Source organism: Colobus angolensis, unplaced genomic scaffold (assembly GCF_000951035.1).
Source record: "Colobus angolensis palliatus isolate OR3802 unplaced genomic scaffold, Cang.pa_1.0 Scaffold138, whole genome shotgun sequence".
Lineage (NCBI taxonomy): Eukaryota > Metazoa > Chordata > Mammalia > Primates > Cercopithecidae > Colobus > Colobus angolensis.
This window is the reverse complement of record NW_012114466.1, coordinates 1889366-1913717: the sequence shown is the minus strand read 5'-3', so window position 1 is coordinate 1913717 and position 24352 is coordinate 1889366. Positions and strand designations below refer to the sequence as shown.

General features: G+C 38.3%; 1 protein-coding gene across 1 annotated transcript in view; it reads left to right on the top strand.

The window, feature by feature from the left end:
• ATXN10 (ataxin 10) overlaps positions 1-24352 on the top strand; it is a 167664-nt gene that overhangs the window by 40522 nt on the left and 102790 nt on the right. Inside the window, exons 9-11 of the mRNA XM_011934796.1 lie at positions 8077-8242; positions 17328-17436; positions 18925-19094. Of these exons, the coding sequence (XP_011790186.1) occupies positions 8077-8242; positions 17328-17436; positions 18925-19094 (445 nt within the window). The remainder of the gene's footprint in view (positions 1-8076; positions 8243-17327; positions 17437-18924; positions 19095-24352) is intronic.

The following is a 24352-nucleotide window of genomic DNA, read 5'->3' as shown; positions in this document are numbered from 1 at the left end:
ATTTTGGATATAGACTCTTACCAATTCACGTGACATGTTTCAGCAAAAATGAGAGCCTACATTTACATACTTGTCTGGTCTCCTTTCCAGTTGAATTGGAGTGAATATTAACAAATTGGACTAGCTGGTCATGGTAAACAGCTTGTGTAGTTTTCAGGTTTATAATGTGTATGTACAGCATAGTAGTTAAGGACAGATGCTAGTGCTGCCACTTACTACTTTGGATAGGTTAATGAGGATAGTAATAGTAGCTACCCCATGAAATTGTTGTGACAACTGATTGAAATATGTATAAAGCTCTCAGTGCCTGGCATGTAATGATCACCCCTGTAAACATGTTGCAGGATAATTGACTTTGGCATCAGAAAGAGTTCAAATACCACCTCAGTACCTCTGTAACCCAGGGCAAATACCTTAATCTATAACGTGAGCTATTGCTATTTCTGCTTCCATGCTATTACTACTATTACTGCAACTACAAGTATAACAACTACTACTTCTATGCTGATGACCTTGCCGTTTTCTCCAGGTAGCATCACTGTTATGTATAGAAGGCACCATGTAGCCCTTGTCACTTAATCCTCACAAATGCTGTGAAATAGGTATTATTCTTGACATTTTCCAAATTGGAGTTCTGAGGCCTATGATTCCAGCTACTCGGAGGCTGAGCCAGGAGAATCACTTTAACCTGGGAGGTGGAGGTTGCAGTGTGCTGAGATTGCTCCACTGCACTCCAGCCTGGGCAACAGAGCGAGACTTTGTCACATGAAAAACAAACAAACAAAAAACAGGAATCATAATTTTAAGGCAGACTATATAAGTACTGTATTTAATCAGGAGAAAATTAGAAATAGAATGCTAACGACAGCCAGTGATTGAGAGACAAAATTATGGCAGCATGGCTCTGCTTGGAGGGGTGTGTCTGGTGAAGTCAAAGCAGCCTGAGTGATGATTTCTGGGTTAAGGGAGCTAGACTTTCACACCAATGTGTAATAATTCTAGACAGCTAGCCTCTAACCCCTCTAGCTGGGTCTTTCCTACTTTTGCATCCTTCACACCACAGTGAATAAGTCAATGAGTAACTAGCATTTGTTAGACCACTTGTATTCTTTTATATTTTCAAGGAAGAGATAGAGGGTTGGGTGGAGTGTGGTGGGGAGACCCATATGCCAGACCAAAGAGCTGTTAGACTCATTCCTTAACAGTGGGAACCATTAGAAGGTTTAAATGGCAGATGACTTAATGTAAGTAGGATCATTTAATGAAGGATAGTCTATTCTGAGGTAATATTCAAACTTAGTTTGTACTTTTATATTTTAAAGATTCTTTTCTGACTTTGCCCCCTTCTTTCCTTTGAAATCACTCAGTACCCACATTGTTAGCTCTCTCATCTTATAACGATATAATAAAGCTGCATTATCTAGGTGGCATCTGCTGGGCCAGGGAGAAGTTGAGCCAGAGGAGGCTGCCTGTGTGTCATTGTGTAAGGAAGGCAGCGTGTGCTTCTGCTTCCCTTTAGCACTTGCAGATCTCCCTGCACTTCATCCACTTGGACACCGGAGTCTCCTGTTGCTGCTGAACAACTTTGATTTCCACCACCTGGGGGCCCACCCTTCCTATCCTCACTCAGGACTGCCCGTTTGGGATCTGCCCCTAATTCAGGATCTGTACTATTGTTTGATTCTTTTCTTCAGTTGTAACCCATCTGTTTTCTTTCTAATTTCTCCACATCACTATCTGTGGATACCTTAACACTCACAAATCTGATACAATTATTTTCTTCTATTTCATTACCTATTCAAATAATAGTGAACTAGGTGCCAAATTCCCTGAAGCCAGGGATCCCGACTTCTTATACTTAGCAATAACTGCTACATTATGTAATCCGATTTAAAAGGAGTATATTTAGAGCAGGCATTTGGGCCACACGGAATAGGTGGCCTCTTTCTTAACATTCCTTGAAAATCGTGTGTGTGTGTGTGTGTGTGTGTGTGTGTGTATGTGTATATATATGTAGATAGATCTGCTTGTGATAGAGATATATAGATAGATAGATAGATAGATAGGCTATCTATTTTATATAGACATAACATTTCAGTAGCTTTTGGGGGTACAAATGGTTTTTGGTTACATGGATGAGTTGTATAGTGGTGAAGTCGGCGATTTTAGTGCATCTGCCACCTGAGTAGTGTATATTATACCTGATACGTAGTTTTTATTCCTTACCCTCCTCCTAACTTCCCGCCTTCTGAGTCTCCAATGTCCATTATATTACTCTGTACGTCTTTGCGTACCCATAGCTTAGCTCCCACTTATAAGTGAGAACATAGGGTATTTGATTTTTCCATTTCTGAGTTCTTCACTTAGAATAATGGCCTCCAACTGGGCGTGGAGGCACATACCTGTAATCCCAGCACTTTGGGAGGCGGAGGAAGTCAGATCACTTGAGACCAAGAGTTTGAGACTAGCCTGGCCAACATGGAGAAAACCCGTCTCTACTGGAGATACAAAAATTAGCCAGGCATGGTGGCGCATGCCTGTAATCCCAGCTACTCAGGGAGGCTAAGGCATGAGAATCGCTTGAACCTGGAAGGTGGAGGTTGCAGCGAGCTGAGATGACGCTACTGCACTCCAGCCTAGGTGATAGAGTGAGACCCTGTCTCTGGAAAAAAAAAAAAAAAAAAAAAAAAAAGGCTTCCAGCTCCATCCACGTTGCTGCATAAGACATTATTTCATTCTTTTTTATGGCTGAGTAGTAGTCCATTGTATATATAGATCACATTTTCTTTGTTCATTCATCAGTTGATGGGTACTTAGGTTGGTTCTATATCTTTGCAGTTGTGAATTGTTCTGTGATAAACATATGCATGCAGGTGTCTTTTCCTTTGGGTAGATACCCAGCAGTGGGATTGCTGGACTGAATGGTAGTTCTACTTTTGGTTTTTTGAGAAGTCCCCATACTATTTTCCATAAAGGTTGTACTATTTTACATTCCCCCCAGCATTGTATGTGTGTTCCTTTTTCACTACATCCATGGCAACATCTGTTGTTTTTTTCACTTTTTAATAATGGCCATTCTGGCAGGGTAAGGTGGCATCTCATTGTGGTTTTAATTTGCATGTCCCTAATGATTAGTGATGTTGAGTATTTTTTCATGCTTCTCTTGAGAAATGTCCATTCATGTCATTTGCTCACTTTTTGATGGAATTGTTTGTTTTTTTCTTACTGATTTGCTTGAGTTCCTTATAGACTGTGGATATTAGTTCTTTGTCAGATGCATAGTTGCAAATGTTTTCTCCCATTCTGTTGGTTGTCTGTTTACTCTGATGATTATTTCTTCTGCTGTGCAGAAGCAATAAATGAGACTAGGTCTCATTTATTTAGTTTTTGTTCCATTTGCTTTTGGGATCTTAGTAATAAATGCTTTGCCTTTGGCAACGTCATAAAGTTTTTCCTAGGTTTTCTCCTGGAATTTTTATGGTTTCTAGTCTTAGATTTAAATCTTCGATCCATCTCAAGTTGATTTTTGTATATGGTGAGAGATCTAGTTTCATTTTTCTGCCTGTGGCTCTTTAGTTTTCCCAGAACCATTTATTGAATAGGAGGTTCTTTCCCCAATTTCTGTTTTTGTATGCTTTTATGGAAAGTCAGTTGATTGTAAGTATTTGGCCTTATTTCTGGTTTCTTTATTCTATTCTGTTGGTCTGTATATCTAGCTTTGTATCAGTACAGTCCTGTTTTGGTTACTATAGCCTTGTAATATAATTTGAAGTTGGGGTGATGTGATGCCTTAGAATTGTTCTTTTTGCTTAAGATTGCTTTGGCTATTCGGGCTCTTTTTTGGTTCCATATGACTTTTAGGACTATTTTTTCTAATGGTATGAAAAATGATGTTGGTGTTTTCATAGGAATTGCATTGAATCTATATATTGCTTTGGGCATATGGTCATTTTAATAGTATTGGTTCTTCTAATCCATGAGCATGGGATGTATTTCCATTTGTTTGTGTCATCTGTGATTTCTTTCAGCTATGTTTTATAATTTTCCTTGTAGAGATCTTTCACCTTCTTGTTTAAGTATATTTCCAGGCATTTGATTTTTTTTTTTTTGCAGCCATTTTAAAAGGGACTGTGTTCTTGATTTCTCAGCTTAGTGGTTGTTGATGTATAGCAGTGCTACTGATTTGTGTACATTGATTTTTTTGCCTGAGACTTTACTGAATTCATTGATCAAATCTAGGAGTCTTTTGGTAAAGTCTTTAGGGTTTTCTAGGTATATGATCGTATCATTGGCAAACGGAGATAGTTTGCCTCCCTCTTTTCCAATTTGGATGCCCTTTGTTTATTTCGCTTTCCTGATTATTCTGGCTAGAACTTCCAGTACTATACTGAATAGAAGTGGTGAAAGTGGACATCCTTGTCTTGTTCCACTTCTTAGGGGCAATGCTTTCCATCTTTTCCCCATTAAGTATGAGGTTGGCTATGGGTTTGTCATGTGTGGCTTTTATTATTTTGAGGTATGTTCTTTCTATGCCTAAATTTTTATCATAAAGGGATGCTGGATTTTGTTGAATGTTTTTTCTTTGTCTATTGAGATGATCATAATGGTTTTTGTTTTTAATTTTGTTTATGTGATGAATCACATTTACTTGGGTATGTTGAACCATCCCTGCATCCTAAGATGAAACCCACTTGATCATGGTGAATTATCTTTTTGCTGTGCTGATGGATTCAGTTTTCTAGTATTTTGTTGAGGATTTTTGCATCTGATGTTCATCAGGGATATTGGTCTGTAGTTTTCTTTTTTTGTTATGTCCTTGCCTGCTTTTGGTATCAGAGTGATACTGGCTTAATAGAATGAGTCAGGTAAGAGTTAGGTAGGATTCTCTCTTTCTTAACCTTTTGGAATAGTTTCAGTATGATTGGTGCCAATTCTTTGAATGTCTGGTGGAATTTGGCCATGTATCCATCTGGCCCTAGTCTTTTTGTGTTTTGGCAATTTTTGTTATTATCGATTCAGTCTCACTGGTTGTTACTGGTCTGTTCAGACCTTCTATTTCTTTCTGATTCAAGCTAGGAGGGTTGTATATTTCCAGAGGTTTGTTCATTTCCTCTAAATTTTCTTGTTTGTTTGCACAGAGGTGTTCATAGTGTCTTAAATGGTCTTTTGTATTTCTGTGGTGCCAGCCGTAATGTCTCCATTTCTGTTTCTAATTGAGCTAATTTGAATTTTCTCTCTTCTTGGTTAATCTAGCTAATGATCTATCGATTTTATTTATCTTTTCAAAGAACCAACTTTTATATTTTGTATTTTGATCTTTTGTTTCAATTTCATTCAGTTCTGCTCTGATCTTTGTTACTTCTTTTCTTTTGCTAGCTTTGGGTTTGGCTTGTTCTTCTTGAGACAGGGTTGTGTCTGTCACCCAGGCTTGTGTGCAGTGATACGATTACTGCAGCCTTGACCTTCCTGGGCTGAAGTGATCCTCCCATCTCAGCCTCCCAAGTAGCTGGGACTACAGTCATGCACCGCCATGCCTGACTAATTTTTTAATATTTTGTAGAGACAGAGTATTTCACCGTGTTGCCCAGGCTTGTCTCAAACTTTTGGACTAAGCAGTCCTCCTGCCTCTACCTCCCAAAGTGCTGGGATTACAGGTGTAAGCCACCACACCTGGCCTAGTTGGTTCTTGTTTCTCTAGTTCTTTGAGGTATGATGTTAGATTGTCAGTTTGTGATCTTTCAGACTTTTTTGTGTAGGCATTGAGCACTATAAACTTTCCTTTTAGCAATGCTTTTGCTGTATCCCAGAAGTTTTGATAACTTGTATCTCTGCTATCATTTCTTTTGAAGAACTTTTAAATGTCTGTCTTGATTTTGTTGTTAACCCCCAAATCATGTAGGAGCAGCTTGTTTAATTTCCATGTATCTGTATAGTTTTGAGAGTTCCCTTTGGAATTGATTTTTAGTTTTATTCTATTGTGGTCTGAGAAGATACTTGATACAGTTCTATCTATCGATCGATCTATCTATTTATTTATTTGAGACTGAGTCTCACTGTCGCCCGGGCGGGGGTACAGTGGCACGATCTCAGCTTACTGCAACCTCTGCCTCCTGGGTTCAAGCAATTCTCCTGCCTCAGCCTTCTGAGTAGCTGAATTACAGGCCCCTGCCACCACGGCTGGCTAGTTGTTTTTGTATTTTTAGTCAAGGTGGGGTTTCACCATGTTGGCCAGGCTGGTCTTGAATGCCTGATCTCACGTGGTCTGCCCTTCTTGGCCTCCCAAAGTGCTGGGATTTCAGGTGTGAGCCACCACACCTGGCCAATATATTTTGATTTTGAAAAAATTTATTGAGACTTGCTTTGTGGCCTGTCATGTAGTCTATCTTTTCTTAGGTCTAGTAATTGTTTTGTGAATCTGGGAGCTTCAGAGTTAGGTGCATATATATTTAGAATTGTAATATCTTCTGTTGGATCGATACTTTTATCATCATATAATGACCTTCTTTGTCTTTTTTTACTATTGTTGCTTTAAAGTCTATTTTATATTACATAAGAAGAGTTATTCTGCTCGCTTTTGGTTTCCATTTGCATGAAATATCTTTTTCTACCACCTTTAGTTTGATTCTGTAAGACTCCTTATGTTTCAGGTGAGTCTCTTGAAGACAGCAGATATTTGGTTTGTGATTTTTTTTTTTTAATCCATTCTGCCAAGTGTATCTTTTAAGTGGAGCATTTATATGATTTATATTCAATGTTTATACTGAGATGTGAGGTACTGTTCCATCCAGTTGATTGTTACCTGGATATTTTGTGTTCTCCATTGTGTTTCATAGGTGCTGTGCATTTTTGTACTTTCAAGAGGTTCTATTCTGATGACTGTTGAGTTTTTATTTCAAGCTTTAGAACTTTTAGCCTCAGTTTATTTTTAAAGATTATACATAAATAAGGGAAAACAGAAATTCTCTAATACTGTGCTCAACTGAGTGGACTGTGTATTTGTTTTATTTTGGATTGATTATTGCCACAAGAAATCTGAGGTTTTAGGAGTTTTGAAAATTGCTAAGGTCTGTAGGTGATTTTTCCAGACTGATGATGTTTCCCATCATTTGGCCACAGCACAGGAAGCGCTTGGTATAGTTTTATTTCTTACTTGAAGCAGTGAATAATTTAAGTTTTTCTCTTGGTAAGAAATGTTCCATGCCTAATTTGAATGTATTTACCCTTATTTGCTAATAAGCAGCTTAGATAGTCATACCTTTTCTTCTATAGAAATGAGAATTATACATATAATCCCAAATCAAAATATAATTTTGAGCAAATGTCCTAATTGATTTGTGCTACACAGATTGACCTATGTGTGATTCATTTTTCCTAGGAGAAGGAGAGAGGTGGTTGAAAAGAAATATTTATTTGGTAATTTATATATTGATGTAAAAATGGCACAGTCTTGGTCTTCAGATTTGTGTTTTTGTAAACTAAAACAAATAGTAAAGTTTCACAATAAAGACTATCAAATGAGTGGTTAAAGCACCTGGCTCAGGGCACAGATTGAATCCTAGCTTAGACTCTCAGTGGTTTTGTGACACTGGACAAGTGAATTAACCTCACCAAGCCTTATTTACCCACCTTTAATGTGAAACTAATGACAGTACCTGCCTCATGGAGTTTTTGTGAGGATTAAATGATACAACATGTGTAAAATGCTTAGCTCTGTAGAAAATAGTGAATAAATGTTAGCCCATTTCACTTTGCTGTTCCTTGTATCATAGATGTATTCATACAAAAAACTGAGCATTTCTAAAATGTTGAATTATTTTCACGTTGAAAGTAATGGACATAAAAGGTACATTAAGCAATTCTAGTTTCTGTGGCCAAGACACGTCAAAGAAACTAAGAATTTAAAAAATAGGTGATTGATGAAAATTAACTTTATTCATGTTTTTCCTAGCTAGACATGATAAGCAAGGTAAGGAATTTAAAATAATAATATTCCCTTTAAGTTGCTTTCCTAGGTGTTTTTAGCGTTGTATAATTTAAGTCTTATAGATTCATGCAGAAATCCTTTATGTTTTACAGAGTTACACTGTTAGACCTTATGATAGCCAAGATAACGAGTGATGAGCCACTCACCACGGATGACATCCCTGTGTTTTTGCGGCATGCTGAGTTGATTGCAAGCACCTTTGTGGATCAGTGCAAGACAGTGCTCAAGTTGGCCTCTGAGGAGCCTCCTGATGATGAGGTAAGGGAGGCAGATTTCCCAATCTCGAGTAAAAGAGAATGGGCAGATTTTCTAACTCAGTCAAGTCCTCTATGAGAATTCTTTTAAAAGCTTTAAAAAATATTATGTAAATAATGTATCCATGTATGAGAATAGTTAGAAAATTTAGATAAGGGAAAACTGTGTCCTTATTCCTACCATCCGAAGTCAGTGACTTAAACAAATTCTGGTTAATTTTCTAGGCAAATGACATCAGATACGTGCACACAGACGTAGACATGAGCACATATGTATCTATTAAAAGTGGAGCCTTTCTGTGCCTTCCGTTTGCGGTTCCCATTTTTTCTTCAGAATGTAAGCTCTAGGAGGGCAGAAATGTTGACTGTTGTGTCCACGGTGCTATGTATATGGTAGGCACTTAGCAAATATTTGCTGAATGAATAAATAAATAATACATTGTAAATGTCTTTTTAAATAAATGCCAACATAGGCTGGGCATGGTGCCTCACACCTGTAACCCCACTTCTTTGGGAGGCCAAGGTGGGAGGATCACTTGAGCCCAGAAATTTCAGATCACCCTGGGCAACATGGTGAAACCCCGTCTTGGCAAAAAATACAAAAATTAACTGGGCATGGTGGCACACGCCTATAGACCCAGCTACTTGGGAGGCTGAGGTGGGAGGGTCACTTGAGCCCAGGAGGTTGAGCCATGATTGCCCCACTGCACTCCATCCTGGGTGATGGAGTGAGACCCTTGTCTCAAAAAAAAAAAAAAGCCAGCATAACATTTCAAGTAAATAATTTCCTATTTATTTGTCCAAATCCCTGTAGTTGGACATTTAGGTTGTTTTGTGTTTTTTTGTTTTGAGACAGAACCTTGCTCTGTCGCCCAGGCTGGAGCACAGTGGCACAGTCTTGACTCACTGCAACCTCTGCCACCTGGGTTCAGTCAATTCTCCTGTCTTGGCCACTCAAATAACTGGGATTCCAGGTGTGCACCACCATGCCCAGATAATTTTTGTATTTTTGGTAGAGACGGGGTTTCAGCATATTGGCCAGGCTGGTCTTGAACTCCTGACTTCACGTGATCTGCCTGCCTCGGCCTCCCGAGGTGCTGGGATTATTGGCATGAGCCACCACATCTGGCAGTAGATTGTTCTTATTTCTACTTATTTTAGATAATACTGTAGTACATGCCTTTATAGTTACATCTGTGCACGTTTCCACAGCTATTGTCCTAGGACATAATCTTAGAAGTGAGATTGCTATGTGTAAGGATATCACATGTTTAAAGCTCTTAATACATACTTCCAAACTGCTTTCTAGATGGTTATGGTTTGCTCCTTCTCTTCTTTATAGGAGATTCCTAGTTGTATACTGTCCTGGTTAATTATTTAAACTATTTTTTTACTCTCCTTAAGCCTACCTTAGATCATTCAGGTCTTGTTTTATCAGGACGTGGAAGGGAGCTTGTGTTAATTCTCTATCCCTCCTCTTTACTTCAGAACTTGCTGTTTTTATCTATTCTCCTTTCTTCTGTGATAAAGTTAGAATTGTTCTTTCTCTGGACCACTCAGCTGTAAAAAGGATGCACTTGTGATACGACAGGGAAGAATCTCAAAAGTGTGGAGGGAGAGAAGCCAGACAGACTAGAGAACATGCTGGCTGATTCCATTTCTGTGGGATTCTGTAGCAGGCCAGATATATCGGTCATGACAGAAAATAGATCAGATATTACCTGGATCTGGAAATGAAGGAGTGGAATTGATTGCAGGGGGACACAAGGGAACTTTCTTAATAGTAGAATGTGGCATTTAGCTGTATACCTTGACACAACTCTGTACTGTATACTTAAGATGGATTATTTCATTACATGTATATTATACCTCAGTAAAGCTGATTTAAACACATTTTAATAGAAGATGATAGAGAGTTCCTTTGTATGCTGATGTGAATGGTCAGGTAGAGAGGGAGTAATTGATGCTGGAATCACCATCGGCAAATGGGTGAGACTGGAGGAGAGGGATTGGAATCCAGAGTGGATACTCATCCACTGTCCACTGGTGGGAAGGTAGAGAATGTGATCCGTAGTGTTTCCCAGAGAGTAGTGTGTAATACTGTGAAATTGTTAACTCCTGTTGTAAATGCAGCTCATGGCTGTGACTGCTCGACCACTAGAATGTATTTCCGTTTTTGTGAATATACTTTTGTTCAGGACCATTCTGGTATTGATTTTCTGTGCTTTGTCATATAGACCATGTTAGGTCTTATAATCAGGTCGTTACTTTAGTTCTCATTTTCTGTGATAGAAAAGAAAGGTCTTTATTCAGGGGCTTGCTTTTACTTTCTGGAGATAGATTTGCCTTTGTTTCCAGCAGGAGGAGCAGTGAGTCATGCTTAAGAAAAGTTTTAAAAATTCTCTAGGAGACAGAGAAAAGACAGATCACATCTTTAAACTTTTCAAGGCACTTCTGATTAAAGGATAGGTGATTTCAGTATTGTAGTGAGAAATTCCTGAAAATGCTTTTCATATTTAGGAAAACTTTTATTTTTCCTTCAGACTTTTTTCTCTAAGATGGGAAGTATTTTTATATATTAATGGAATGGAAAATTTTAGACTGGGAACAGTGGCTCATGCCCGTAATCCCAATACTTTGGGGCGCCAAGGTGTGGGAGGATTGCTTAAGCCCAGGAGTTGGAGACCAGCCTGGGCAACGTAAGGAGACTCCATCTGTACAAAAAAACAAAGAATTAGCTGGGTGTGGTGGTGTGCGCCTGTGGTCCTAGCTACTGGGGAGGCTGAGGTGGGAGGCTTGCCTAAGCCCAGAACGTTGAGGCTGCAGTGAGCTATAATTGCGCTACTGCACTCCAGCCTGGGGAAGAGTGAGACCCTGTCTCAAAAAAAAAAAAAAAAAAAAAAAAATCATAGGCAGTTTTCTTTTGCAAAGCCAAATTAATTTACTTTTGGAAGTTTATTGAGTTGTACATTTATGACTTGTGCATATTAATGTAGATATGTCATACTTTTTTTTTTTTTTTAAAGGGGACCCCTTATGCCAGTATTTAAATATGCCAAAGACCAAGTGGTATGCTGGAGCTGGCCTGTGGTAACTTCTAAGAGTTGATTATTGAGTACTTAGAACTTTATGAGCTGATTGTTAAATTGTTAGTACCTTGAAATCATCCATGGTGGAAGTAGTTATGCCATGGAAACCAGCAAAAGCTACAAATAGGGCTTTCCATCTGCCGCCTCCTCCCCAGCCATTCTTCTGCCAAACCACTGCATTTACTCATTGGTGATCTTTTTAGGAGAAGATAGATATTCAATAAAGTTCTCAATGCTATGACTGAAAAGTGAGAATGGAAACAGTTGTATTTATAGCACGTGTTTTTTAATTGATGTAATTGTTTGGCTTTAAAATCCCAAGGTTTTCTTCATACGTTTCTTTATAAAAATAGTTTTGGGTTCTCATGTTAATATACTTATTCCTGTCTTTTGATATATTTTGTATACTTATTTCCAGTTTTTGATACATTTTTGTCAGTTCTGAATCTTGTTCACTGGTGGCAAGCCTTGCCTTTTCTCTGAAAGCTTAAAAAACATTCTTTTTAGCTTTGTATTTTCTGATACCCATATAATACAATAACTGTCCTCAGGTTGTGGGATTTGCATTCTGTTTTAATCTTTGCAACCCCAGTTTAGGCCATACTGTAGTACCTGTTATGCAGTAGGTATTACATATTTAGCTACATAATACATACTTAATATATATTCTACAATAAATAGTGCATTTTTTCCACATATGAAGGGCTTAAATGTTTGTATAAGACAAATAGTATTTGCTTTGTTGTTAAAAATTATTTAAGCTGAAGTCAGTGAAACATAAAGTTTCAGTTGGGCCTGGTGACTCAGGCCTATAATCCCAACACTTTGGGAGGCCCAAGTGGGCTGATCGCCTGAGGTCAGGAGTTTGAGACCAGCCTGACCAACATGGTGAGACCTTGTTTCTACTAAAAATACAAAAATTAGCCTGGCGTGGTGGCAGATGCCTGTAATTCCAGCTACTTGGGAGGTGGAGGCAGGAGAATCGCTTGAACCCGGGAGGCGGAGGTTGCAGTGAGCCGAGATTGTGCCATTGCACTTCAGCCTGGGCGACAGAGCAAGACTCCCATCTTAAAAAAAAAAAAGGTTACAAAGTTTTCCCCTTTTTGCCCAGCCTCTGTTTGTTTTCTATAGATCTATATGCATATCCTTTTTTTTTTGTTTTCTTTTCAAAGGTTTTTTTTGTATATACACACCTATATGTTTTTTGTTTTCATTTTTTACACTGTTCTTCAACTTGCTATTTTTACTTATGATATAACTTGTACATCTTTGCACTTTAGCATGTGTATATTCATTGTATGTTTTTAATGAATAATATTTAATTATATAGACGTATTTATATTTATTTATTTAATTATATAGACATATCATAATTTTTTCATTTGTTCCCTGTAGACGTTTCAACTGCTTTCAGGTGGCTTTTTTTTTCTTTTAACCTTTACAAATAATGTTGTAGTGAACATCCTTGTACAAATTTCGGACAAGTAAATCTGAGATTATAAATTCCTGGAGTTGAATTGCTGGGTCGAAGAATTAGGTATTTTTAAAAACTTTAGAGAGATTTCTAAATTGCACACCAATGCAACACAAGATTACATGAGCTGCCCTTTGCAGATCTGATTTAATTACTATTTCTCATTAATGTTTTTCAGTGACCATTATGTTTGTTTTGCATATTAGGTTACTCTTTAAAATGCATTTATTAAAAAGCATTTTCTGGAAATTAATCTTTCTGTCATACATACAGTAAGCTATTCTTCACGTAATTTTTGTTTGAATTTATTTCTGATGTTCTTTTAGCCTTTTAGTCATTTTTTGTTTGTGTTTAATCTAATTAAGGTTATCAATTTTATCCTTCTGGCCTCTGGATTTCTTTTTTTTTTTTGAGAGCTGACAGCCAAGAGGATTTTTGTTTGTTTTTTAAGTAAATTCTCCACTTAGATTGTGGAAATATACACCTACATAGTCTAGTTCTTTCAGTACTTAGTTCTCATTTTTTATTTATCTAGAATTTATTTTTGAGCAAGGAGTGAGTTATGGATCCAAATGAATTATTTATGTCTTTTGACTATTCAAGATTATAAAATCTTTGGTGTGAGACTGACTGGGTTTGAATCTTGATTTCTTCTGTTACAGGTATATGATCTTGGAAAAGTTACTCATCCTCTCTCTGCCCTTCTTTTCCTTGAAATGGGTTATATTATTGTTTTTTTTTTTTATTTTGAGATAGAGTCTTGCTCTGTTGCCCAGGCTGGAATGCAGTGGTGAGGTCTCGGCTCACTGCAACCTCCATCTCCCGGGTTCAACTGATTCTTCTGCCTCAGCCTCCTGTGTAGCTGGGATTACAGGTATCCACCACCATGCCTGGCTAATTTTTGTATTTTTAGTAGAGATGGGGTTTCGCCATGTTGGCCAGGCTGGTCTTGAACTCCTGACTTTGGGTGATCCACCTCCCTCAGGCTCCCAAAGTGCTGAGATTATAGGCGTGAGCCACCGTGCCCAGCCAGGTTGTATTTGAATATAAACATTTAATATGCCGATTGGTACAAGTTAATGTTCCCTAAATGTTATCTGTTCATTATTATTTCAGTACCATTTAGTGAATAATCTTATCCTTTCCACTAATTTTTTTTTTCTTAATTGAGACAGAGTCTCACCCTGTTGCCCAGGCTAGAGTGTAGTGGTGCAATCATAGCTTGCTGTATTCTCCAGCTCCTGGGCTTGAGGATCCTCCCACCTACCTGTATCATATCCTAAATTCTTTTATTTATTTGGACAATTACTGGTTCCCTCCAAACAAATTGGAGGGAACCAGTAAGATGTTAACAGCTAGAGAAGGGAGAATTCAGAGATATATGTGTTTATATGCCATAAAGAAACGCTGAAACGAACATACAAATAAATGCAAAAACTCATCTATGGAGAAAGGAGTTGCAGTCCAGGCAGATATAACTAATTTGCATTTTAATGGACAGGAATAATTCTGTATTAATATAAATTTTCTGTAACTTAGAAAGCTGTAAAATTACTCAAAGATACTAAATGACAGTGTTAACTGAGATAGGTGAGATAGGAGACTAATCTTTTTTTTTTTGCTCACTTCAAAATCTTTCACAATATTCCCTTCATTTGCTTGTCTTTTTTTTTTGCACTAGTGCCTGATTTAATTAATATTAGTTTCATAAGACTTTTAAATATCTGGAAGGGCATTTTACTCATTAATCTTATTTTTTAAGAGAGTAAATTTTCCTGGCTGTTTTTTCATTACTAATTTCCAGATGCTCATTAAAAACACTTCATTAATAAAATGATTTTAATGACTAAAATTGGGGATGTGTTAGGTGGGGATAGATTAATTTTCTTTTAGGTTTATTTTAGTTAATATCATAGAATTTAAGAGCTGGAAGGAGACTTCCAGTTCATCTCTTCCAACCTCTAATTTTGTTCCTGTCGTTTTAACATGGAAAATTTCAAACATAGACTAAGAAGAAAGTGTACTTAAACTCCATCTGCCATCCCCTGGCTTCAGCAGCTCCCCCTTCATCACCATTCTTCTTTCCTCCACAGTTCCACTCATTCTTATGCCAGTTGCCGTGGACTAATTCAAAGCTCCAACATATTTCATCAGTTACTCTAAAAGATAAGGAGTCTTCAGACACAAGTATAATACGATGAGAACATCTAAAATAACTAATAATAACATATATTATCAAATAAATAGTATTCAGATTTCCCCCATTGTCTAATAATCTTTTTCAAGTTTGTTTTGTTGAAACAGCATAAAGAGAAGGGCCGTATGTTGCAACTGATTGACGTAACTTTACTCTAGTGTATAGGTTCCCCTTCCCTCTTCTTTTTTTTCCTCTTTGCTACTTATTTGTTGGAGAAACTGGGTTGTTTTTCCCATAGACTTTTCCACATTTCAGATTTTGATGAGTATGTCTCCAAGGTGGCATTTAACATATTCTTCTTTACCTTGCATTTCCAGTGAATGAAAATTAGTTCCAGAGGCATATTCATATTTGGGTTAGGTTTTTTTTTGTTTATTTTTGCAGTAGTGTTTCGTTGTTGGTGATACTATTTTCATCAAGAAGCACATGAGGCTTGGTTATCTCTTTGTGATATTAACAGTCATTAATGATTACCTAGATCCATGAATTCTTTAGGGGTTGCAAAATGGTGGCATTTTAACATTATTGTTCATTCTTTGTTTATTAGCAGGAGTATTTTTTAAAGAGAAACTTTCCATAATCAATTCTTAGGTTCTGTGAGGTACACGGGATGAAGAAAGGCAGGATAAGTGCTTGATTGTTTTCCCCCTTGATTACCAATCTTCAGAGTAATGAGTTGGTTTTGTGGCATCATTCAAAGATGACCAGTGAGTTGATTTGTTTTGTTTTATTTTCATCAGGAAGCCATAGCTTTAAAACCACTCGCTTTGTTTTCAGTCTGCTGCCGTAATTCTTTCTGGTGTTTAATGTGCCACCGCTGGCCAGTGGGAGCCTCATCAAGTTGTTTCTGATTCCGAATTTCTGACATGACCCTAGTAGCCTGTAACAGCGTCTTTGTTATCTGCTAGGATGAGGTGTCCACAGTTACCTTTTGCATGGTCTGCCCCAGGTCTATTCTTGAAAGAGCAGTGGTATCTCAAGAAAACAATCTGGGCAACTACGCCTTTAACAAAAGAGGTTGTTGAAGCTTTGTGAAATTGATGGACTTGGTCAAGACTCATTTTAACATGGTACTAATTTTAGACTTCTAATCCAGATTTTTCCCCTTTAACTCTTTAGCAAAAGAAGGCTGTGATATAAAATTAAAGATCCAAGACGTTAAAAATATGTGTTGTTTCTTGCTATTTATTTTGAGATTTCAGAATACTATATTAATATATTACCTTTAAATCTCTTAATTAGAAAGCAGTAAATACACGTTTAGCATTAACAAGGAAGTGATTTGTCTTTCTTTTGAAGAATGTTCCTTTTTTTTTGGTTGAGACAGAGTCTTGCTCTATTGCCTAGGCCAGAGTCCAGTGGCATGATCTTGGCTCACTGCAACCTCTGCCTCCTGGGTTGAAATGATTCTCCTGCCTCAGCCTCCCTAGTAGCTGGGATTACAGGCGCCCGCTACCACGCCTGACTAATTTTTATATTTTTTTAGTGGAGACGGGATTTCACCATATTGACCAGGCTGATCTTGAACTCTTGACCTCAAGTGATCCTCTGACCTCGGCCTCCCAAAGTGACGAATGTTATCTTTATGGACTAACTTTATAATCTCTGCCACATTTTGTCAAATAGTGGGTACTTTAAAAATGGGGTTCAAAATCTATACAAAAGTTACATTTAAAATTTTTATATAGACTAATGCTATGCAGTTGGTACTGGGCAGTTTCTTGGTCATGCAGTGTATTTGATAATAAATTATTTAGTAGCTATGTGAAGTAGCGTTTTCAAATAATACTGTCTTTCTGATCTACCAAGATATTGCATAGAAGTTCATATTTACCCAGAAATTATGCAAGTTCTTAAAGCCAGAGTTTTTTCAACCACAGCATTTTACAGGATTTCTGTGGACAAGAAATTAATGTATTTCATGGGCTATTTGTATCTTTAAAGTGGAATTTGCATGCTGGGAATGCTTTAAAAAGAAAGTATTTGCATAAATGTCATGTACGTAGCTAGTAATTTTGAACATTTATTCCACTGTTGGAATGTCTTTTTGCTTGAATAAGAACTTTTCTGACTCTTTGCTCCAAGAAGACACATAATGACACATAATCTTGCATTCTTGATGGCAGATGTCTGCTGTTAGTGAAAATGATGAGTCGTGTACATATTTCATACTTCTGTTTTGTTCTTCATAGTTTTGTTTTTCTGTTTGACTTATTACAAGCACTGACTTTAAATTTATTGAAATATTTTATTCTCTTACAGTTATTTATAACAGTTAAATCATTTCACTTAAAATATGCTTTAAAGTTATGTTTTATTTTCTTTCTAGGAGGCACTGGCTACGATTAGGCTTCTCGACGTCCTGTGCGAAATGACTGCGAATACTGAGCTGCTCGGCTATCTGCAGGTTTTCCCTGGCTTGCTGGAAAGAGTGATTGGTGAGTGAAATATCACACATTGTATTTTTAGCTAAGAAATCTTTGGCTTGTCATACTGTAATGTAAATCCAAATACAAATCCTTAATTTTCAGTGTACTTTTGGGAATTTTGTGAATGTATTTTATTGAGAGGAATCACAGTGTTATAACAGTTCAGGCGGGCCAGATAAACCTGAGCCCACATGGTTGTTCAGCCACTTCCCTTCTATTTAACTGAAGATTCCTTCTCAGTAATATGAGGATAACAATGCCTGTAGATGCATATGGTAGATGTTTCATCAATATAGGATGTGATGAAGATGGTGGGGCAGGGGAGGTTTGCAATGATGATTGTGTTTTATATTACTATAGCTTTGCAAAATGTGACAGTAAATTTTTCCCATTTACATTTAGTGAACACATAGAATGGTGTTTTGTACACATTATATATACAAATCTTATGAGAAAGTGGTTTTAAACAAGAAACCATTGTTAAAAGTATTACCAACCTTACTAAAAAGCTGTTTGCAAAATAATTGAAGTAGAACCTGTTCCTTGTGGCTGGCTATGCTTAGGTTTGCTATGCATTCTTTGCAATTTTTTCCTTTAAAAAGATGTTACTTACTCTGGAGACCAGTGTATTGAGAACGATGACTTTGTGTCTAGCAGGATAGATGAGCTAGCAGTGAGCTGTAGAGGAAGCTCCTTAGAATTCCTCATCAGTGTTGTATTTTGAGTACAGTGCTTTTAGTGATAATTTGAATAAAACACCGTGAACCTGTGAGTTTGGAGCCAGGCTCAATGTGGGTTGCCATCCCAGCTCTGCACTTTTCTGAGCCTGTTGTTTTCTTCATTATAACATTGGGGAAGGGATACTTTCCTGTATAGGTTTGTTGAAAGGGTTAAATGTGGAAACACTGAAATGCAGTTCCTGGAAGATTATCTGTTTTCACTGGCTGCCTGGAGGTGCTCATAGAGTAGAGCAGTAGTAAGTTCTTTCTCCTGAATGTAGCTGGAGTGAAGTATGGAGAACACATGCTGGCTTCTGATGATTTGGCCAGTCGGATGAGGGAAAAATAAGCACTCTTCTTGGTTTCTGTCATATGCATCATTATGGATAGATATTGGGTTTTAGACTTCACTGACTGAAGTTATTAGAAGAGTTCTTTCATAAAGAAGTTGAGATTGGAAACCTTTTTGTAAGAAAGGTGCTAGCAAACTTTTAGCTAACTTTTCTTTGTAGATAAATAGAAACTCTGAGTTGGGGTAGTCATTATGGCTTATCTCCCCAAAACTAGAGTCACAAAATTTAAAGCAAAGGCAGAAGAGCCTTTTAATCCTTATTTAAAGCAAAGGCAGAAGAGCCTTGTAATCATTATTTAAATAAAGCTTTCTGTGCTCTACCTTTAGTCTATTAAAATAAATTAGATTTGGTTATGGAAAACTATTAGTACAAAATACTAAAAGTTACTTTTCTGTGGAAAATGAAGTTTACTCTTTTGGTTATAGATCTTTTACGGGTGATTCATGTAACTGGAAGGGAAACCACAAACATCTTCAGTAATTGTGGTTGCGTGAGAGCAGAAGGTGACATCTCCAATGTGGCCGAGGGATTTAAGTCTCATCTTATTCGTCTGATTGGAAATCTGTGTTACAAGAATAAAGATAACCAAGACAAGGTAAGAGGATTTCTTAGTATGTATTATACATGTATAGCTTCGTTTAGAATGTCTTTGGCAGACATTCACTCTTTTGGAGTGAAAACCTGAGGTGCTTAGAAAGTAGCTTGGATAGAGAGATGTGTATTTTATATGTATACACACACACACACACACACCCCCCTATGTATACATACACACATGTGTGTATATATATGTGTATGTTAACATATAGGCTCTTTGGAGCCTAGACAAATTTCTAACACACAGTAGATATTTAATAAACACTAATTATTATTGCCTATTAAGAAAAAACAAAGCTTAGATCTATATCCTGTGTTTATGGACGATAGCATCATAAGCCTTTTCTTCTAGGTGTTTTAAAATGGATATAAAAGGAATATAATATTTAAGTATGAAGTCTTTGAGGACCTAGTAGGCTGCTTTTAGAAACCTCTTATGTGCAGAACAGCTTAAAGGTAATTATATCGAGAATGTGAGAGAATGGTAAGAAAGATCTCAGGGCAATTGGACCATATGCTTCAGATTGAGCTCACCTTTCTGTATTTTTCTGGAGTTTTACTTTGGGTGGCATTTGATTTGCTTAGTTAAATATTAATTAAATTTGTGCCAGATTATATTTTTCTAAGATGGTGGCAGAATGTCTTGCATTGTACATGTGTTTCTTTGCAGTATGACTTTGCCACTCCTCTGCCAACGGTTGGCATCTGTTTCTCCATCCACTTGAATCTGGGCAGGCCCTGTGGCTGCTGTGAGCAATCAAATATGTAATCCTATACTATTTCTAGCATAGCCCGTAACTGGTCTAGCTGATTCTATTTCTGGCTTCTTAGAAGCCAGTCACCATGTAAGAAGTATAGATTCCCAGATATCACCTTGCTGTGAGTTGCTGAATACACATGGAAAAGCCCTGGAAGATAAGATACAATGAGGAGAGAGGAAAAGCCTAGAGAATGAACACCAAGGCATGAGATGTGTGTGAGAAACCACCTTGGGAATAGATCCATCCTCGGTTTCTTACTTGCCCAGCTGATGCCACATAGATCAGGGCCCCCCTGCTGGACAAAGCCCTGTCTGAATTTATGACCTATAGTATTATGAGAAAAAGTGAAAAGTAGGGAAAACAAATAAGTGATGTAGATCCTGCTTCTGTTAGTAGCCCAGGAAGTTACTGTTGGACTGATCCTTCTTCAAATAGCAATTATAAACTTCGGACAAAAAACAGTCGTGTGAAGACACTCGAATTTGACACAAACGGGCAGATTCTGGAGTGAAATTGACACTTGGAAGAAGGGAATGACACAGTGTGTGGCAGGCAGGGCAGTGAAAAGTCTGTTACAAAATCTTCAGTCTTTCTAGCTTGAAGAATCACAGAACAGTTTGAGGGCAACCATAGCATTGGAAAGTGAGGGGGCCATTGTGGAAAGTAGAAAACAGACCCCAAACTCTGGGTGTCAACTATCTAAATCTCTGCTAATGCCTGAATCACACGTGTGTCGCAGGCTCCAAGCAGCTAAGCTAAGGTTGAAATAATTGTGTTGAGATTTGAGCTCCCACCCTAGAGTTTATAGTGTAAGTCCAACTTACACTGTAGATAATTGATAATTGCCCTCTAAAAAAAACCCAACACTCTTTAGAGGAATATAATATAATCCAGAATTGCTATAGCATAATATATCCTGTAATGTCCAGGATGCAGTTTAAAACTACCTGATGTTCAGGAAAATGTGACCTGTTCTCAATTGAAAAGATAATCAGCAGAGACTGACTGTGAGAGGACTTATATACTGGGCTTAGCAGACAAGGATTTTAAAGTAGCAAATGTAACATGCTCAAGGATGTAAAGGAAATACGCTTCATAAGAGTGGAAAGATAGGATATCTCAGCAGAGAAATAGAAACTATAAGAAAGAACCAAATGGAAATTCTAGAACTGAAAAATATAGTATCTAAAATTTAAAAAAAATACCGAATGTGCTTAACCTCAAGAAAGATCACAGAGGGAAGAGCCAGTACACTTTAAGATACATCATTAGAAATCATCTAGTCTGAAAACCAAAGGCAGGGAGAAGGACTGAAAATAAAATGGCCACTTGAAGATGCTAAATGTTGAGGTAATTTGTTACGTAGCCACTGATAACTGGAATAATTCCTGTGAGACGTGGCACAGAACCAAATGCTAGACCACTTACACTTTTAGTATATGGGTGCACCATTTTGGCAATCCTCATCTTCAGGAGAGTGAGACTACTAATTCCCCCTTGGGAAATTACTGGACTGATTTTTGCAAAAGAAAGTTGATAGAGAATAAAACACTTTACCTTTTTAATGACCAGGACTGCCTTTCTTGAGCACAAAAGAGGTGGTTTTTCTTGTGTTTAACTATTCTTTTGTTGCTAATTTGGACTGGCCTCTTATAGGAACAAAATGTAGTAACCCTTAAAAGGCTTGTGAAATAACTCACTGAAGTCAGGATCAGATTGCACCATAAGTAAATATGGAGTGTGCCCAAGTGCTGCTGTGTAGAGGTCACTGGGGCGCACAGGAAGTCGATGCTGTGTCCTGTCACTTGTGCAGTTGCTAATAGCACTGCTGATTTCTCAGCAAACAGTTTAGAGGGTATGAAGGAGTTCATTCTTTGAGTATCAACTCAAATGCCTCTGTTTCTCCCAGTTTCTTACCTGTGTCAACAAAAGGCCTGAACCTGAAAGCATTACCTCTGGGATTTTTTTCCTCCTTCCAAAGACTGACACAACACCGACATCTTATTCTGGATGTGCTGGAGTCTTTTTTTTTCTTGTAGCCAAGTCCTGGTTCCAGCTGGGTGTTATAGATACTTGCCTTGCTCATTGTTGCCTCAAGGGATAGAGTTCGCTAGTACTCAGATGACTTTGGTTATAGTTTTGGGAAAATGGAATGGATGGTTATGTAGCAGGTCCTTATCACGGGACCAGTAATTCTCAGTGTTTTGTCTTGATGGGTTGTCTCACTTCTAACCCCTCTAGGGCTTTAAGGGAAATTTGGCTCTGTCTCTGCTCCAAGACTAAAGATCTGAGTTGGGAGAGATTTCGTAGCATCTAGCCTAATTTGGGTTCCTCCTTTGCCCAGAAGACAAAAGGGACTGATGATTTATTGTTTAGTGTTTACTATGTCCTGGCATTGTGCTTAGTGGATTACATGTATTATCAACTTTAATCTTGGTATCAGCCTTGCAAAGCAGGTTCTGGTAACCACATTTTAAGGAGAGGCCATCCAGTTAGTGAGGTGCAGAGCCCAGGGTAGAATTTAGATTTGTTTGCCTATTGAGTTCCCAGGCCTGTGCTCACTTCCCTGCACAATGGTGAGAACTTTCCAAAAGGTTGGAGAAAAGGGTTTAAAATAGACTTCCTGAGGGACTTCAGGCTGGAGGCTGGTCAGCCGGGCCCCTTCGACTCCCTCCCGGTTGAAGTCTGGAGCTCTGGGGGTCCTCGCATCCTTGTTTCTGATTTCACCCATTCGTCAAATACGAATGTTCCCAGCCTTAGGGATCCTTTGGTGGGTAAGTCAGGCAAGGTATGAATATCTTCTGTGAAGCTTCCATTCTGACAGCATCTGGGGACCGTGCTTGCCTCTTTGAATCAGAATCTCAAAACTATCTCATGACACAAATTTTCCTAAAATCTTTGTGCACTGCCTGAGTCCTCTGAATTTTGAGTAAGAGTCTTTTAAGCCCAGCTGTGTCTGTGTTGTCTGTGTAACTTCATCCATTGCAGTGAGTGTGGTGCCCACCTGCGGGATGGCCCCTTATACTCTTGTGGCCCTTTCCATTTTCTGGAGCTCTTTTCATCTGCTTGAGTTTGTTGGAGCCTTATGATACCTCTGTGGAAAGGGCTGAAAAGATATTTCCACCATCATTTTCTAAATGAAGAAACCCAAGGCCCAGAGACCAAGTGTGATTTAACTCAGCTAGCACTTGCTGAGTGAGAATTGCTGTGTGCTGCATGCTCTGGAGAAGACAGTCACTTTAGTGGTGGAATGACACACGTGCACTAGAAGCTGTAGCAAAAGTTCGTGTGGTGAGGCCTGTCAGAGAGGAACAGGGGGGTGATGTGTCCTCTGGGCTGGCTGTGCCAGGAGCATTTCTCTCTAAGGACAGGCACTGGACTGCCAGGAGCATGGTATCAATTGGAAGGGTGGTCATCTTTTTTTTTTTTTGAGATGGAGTCTCGCTCTGCTGCCCAGGCTGGAGTGCAGTGGCCGGATCTCAGCTCACTGCCAGCTCCGCCTCCTGGGTTCTCGCCATTCTCCTGCCTCAGCCTCCCGAGTAGCTGGGACTACAGGCGCCCGCCACCTTGCCCGGCAAGTTTTTTGTATTTTTTAGTAGAGACGGGGTTTCACCCCGTTACACCGTGAACGGGGGTTCACCGTTTAGTAGAGATGGGGTTTCACCGTCTCGATCTCCTGACCTCGTGATCCACCTGTCTCGGCCTCCCAAAGTGCTGGGAAGGGTGGTCATCTTTCTTTGAGATATATGTCTTTGGGCAAGATTTAAGAGGATCAAGGTACCTGGCCTCAGATTGGAAATCTGCACAGAAATGTATTTTACCCCAAATTCTCATGAGTCTTTAATGCTTAAGTCTGTACATGTGATGGATGTAGTGTTTCCTGAATTGTGAAGGAATTGCTAGACTTCCCTTTACCACGTCATGGTAGGGAGGTGTCAAATCCTTACTGACTTTTATTCTTACCTTGTTTTTTTGTTCTCAACTTGCGTAGTATTTCCTTGATACAACTGTAGTGATTAGTTTACTTCTAAGCTTTTGTGGACCTAAATGGAGATTCTGTTTTGGTTTCTATTGTAAGAAGCACAAAGATACTAATGCTGAAAACATGAAGAAAGCATTCTTCAGCTTCTTCTTTGTTAGAATAAGGAATGTGTGGTTTACCTTTTTCTTCCCCATTCTTCTCTTCTTCACTATTGTCATAACCTCTTTAAGTGAATCTTTATTAGAAGAAAACCCAAACATTTTTATTTCATAAAGCTAAATGCATTTTTCAAATCAGACAGACAGATGATCTAGTTTATCTACCTTCCACCCGCCAAGGAAATTTTATTGACTAGGATGGGCCATATGTCCATTCTGCTAAAGGTTATGGAAATGCTGTTCAGTTTCTCCTCCCCCTCCTCCTCCTCCTCCTTCCTCTTCCTCCTTCCCCCTCCTCCTTCCTCCTCCTCCTTCCCCCTCCTCCTTCCTCCTCCTCCTTCCCCTTCCTCCTTCC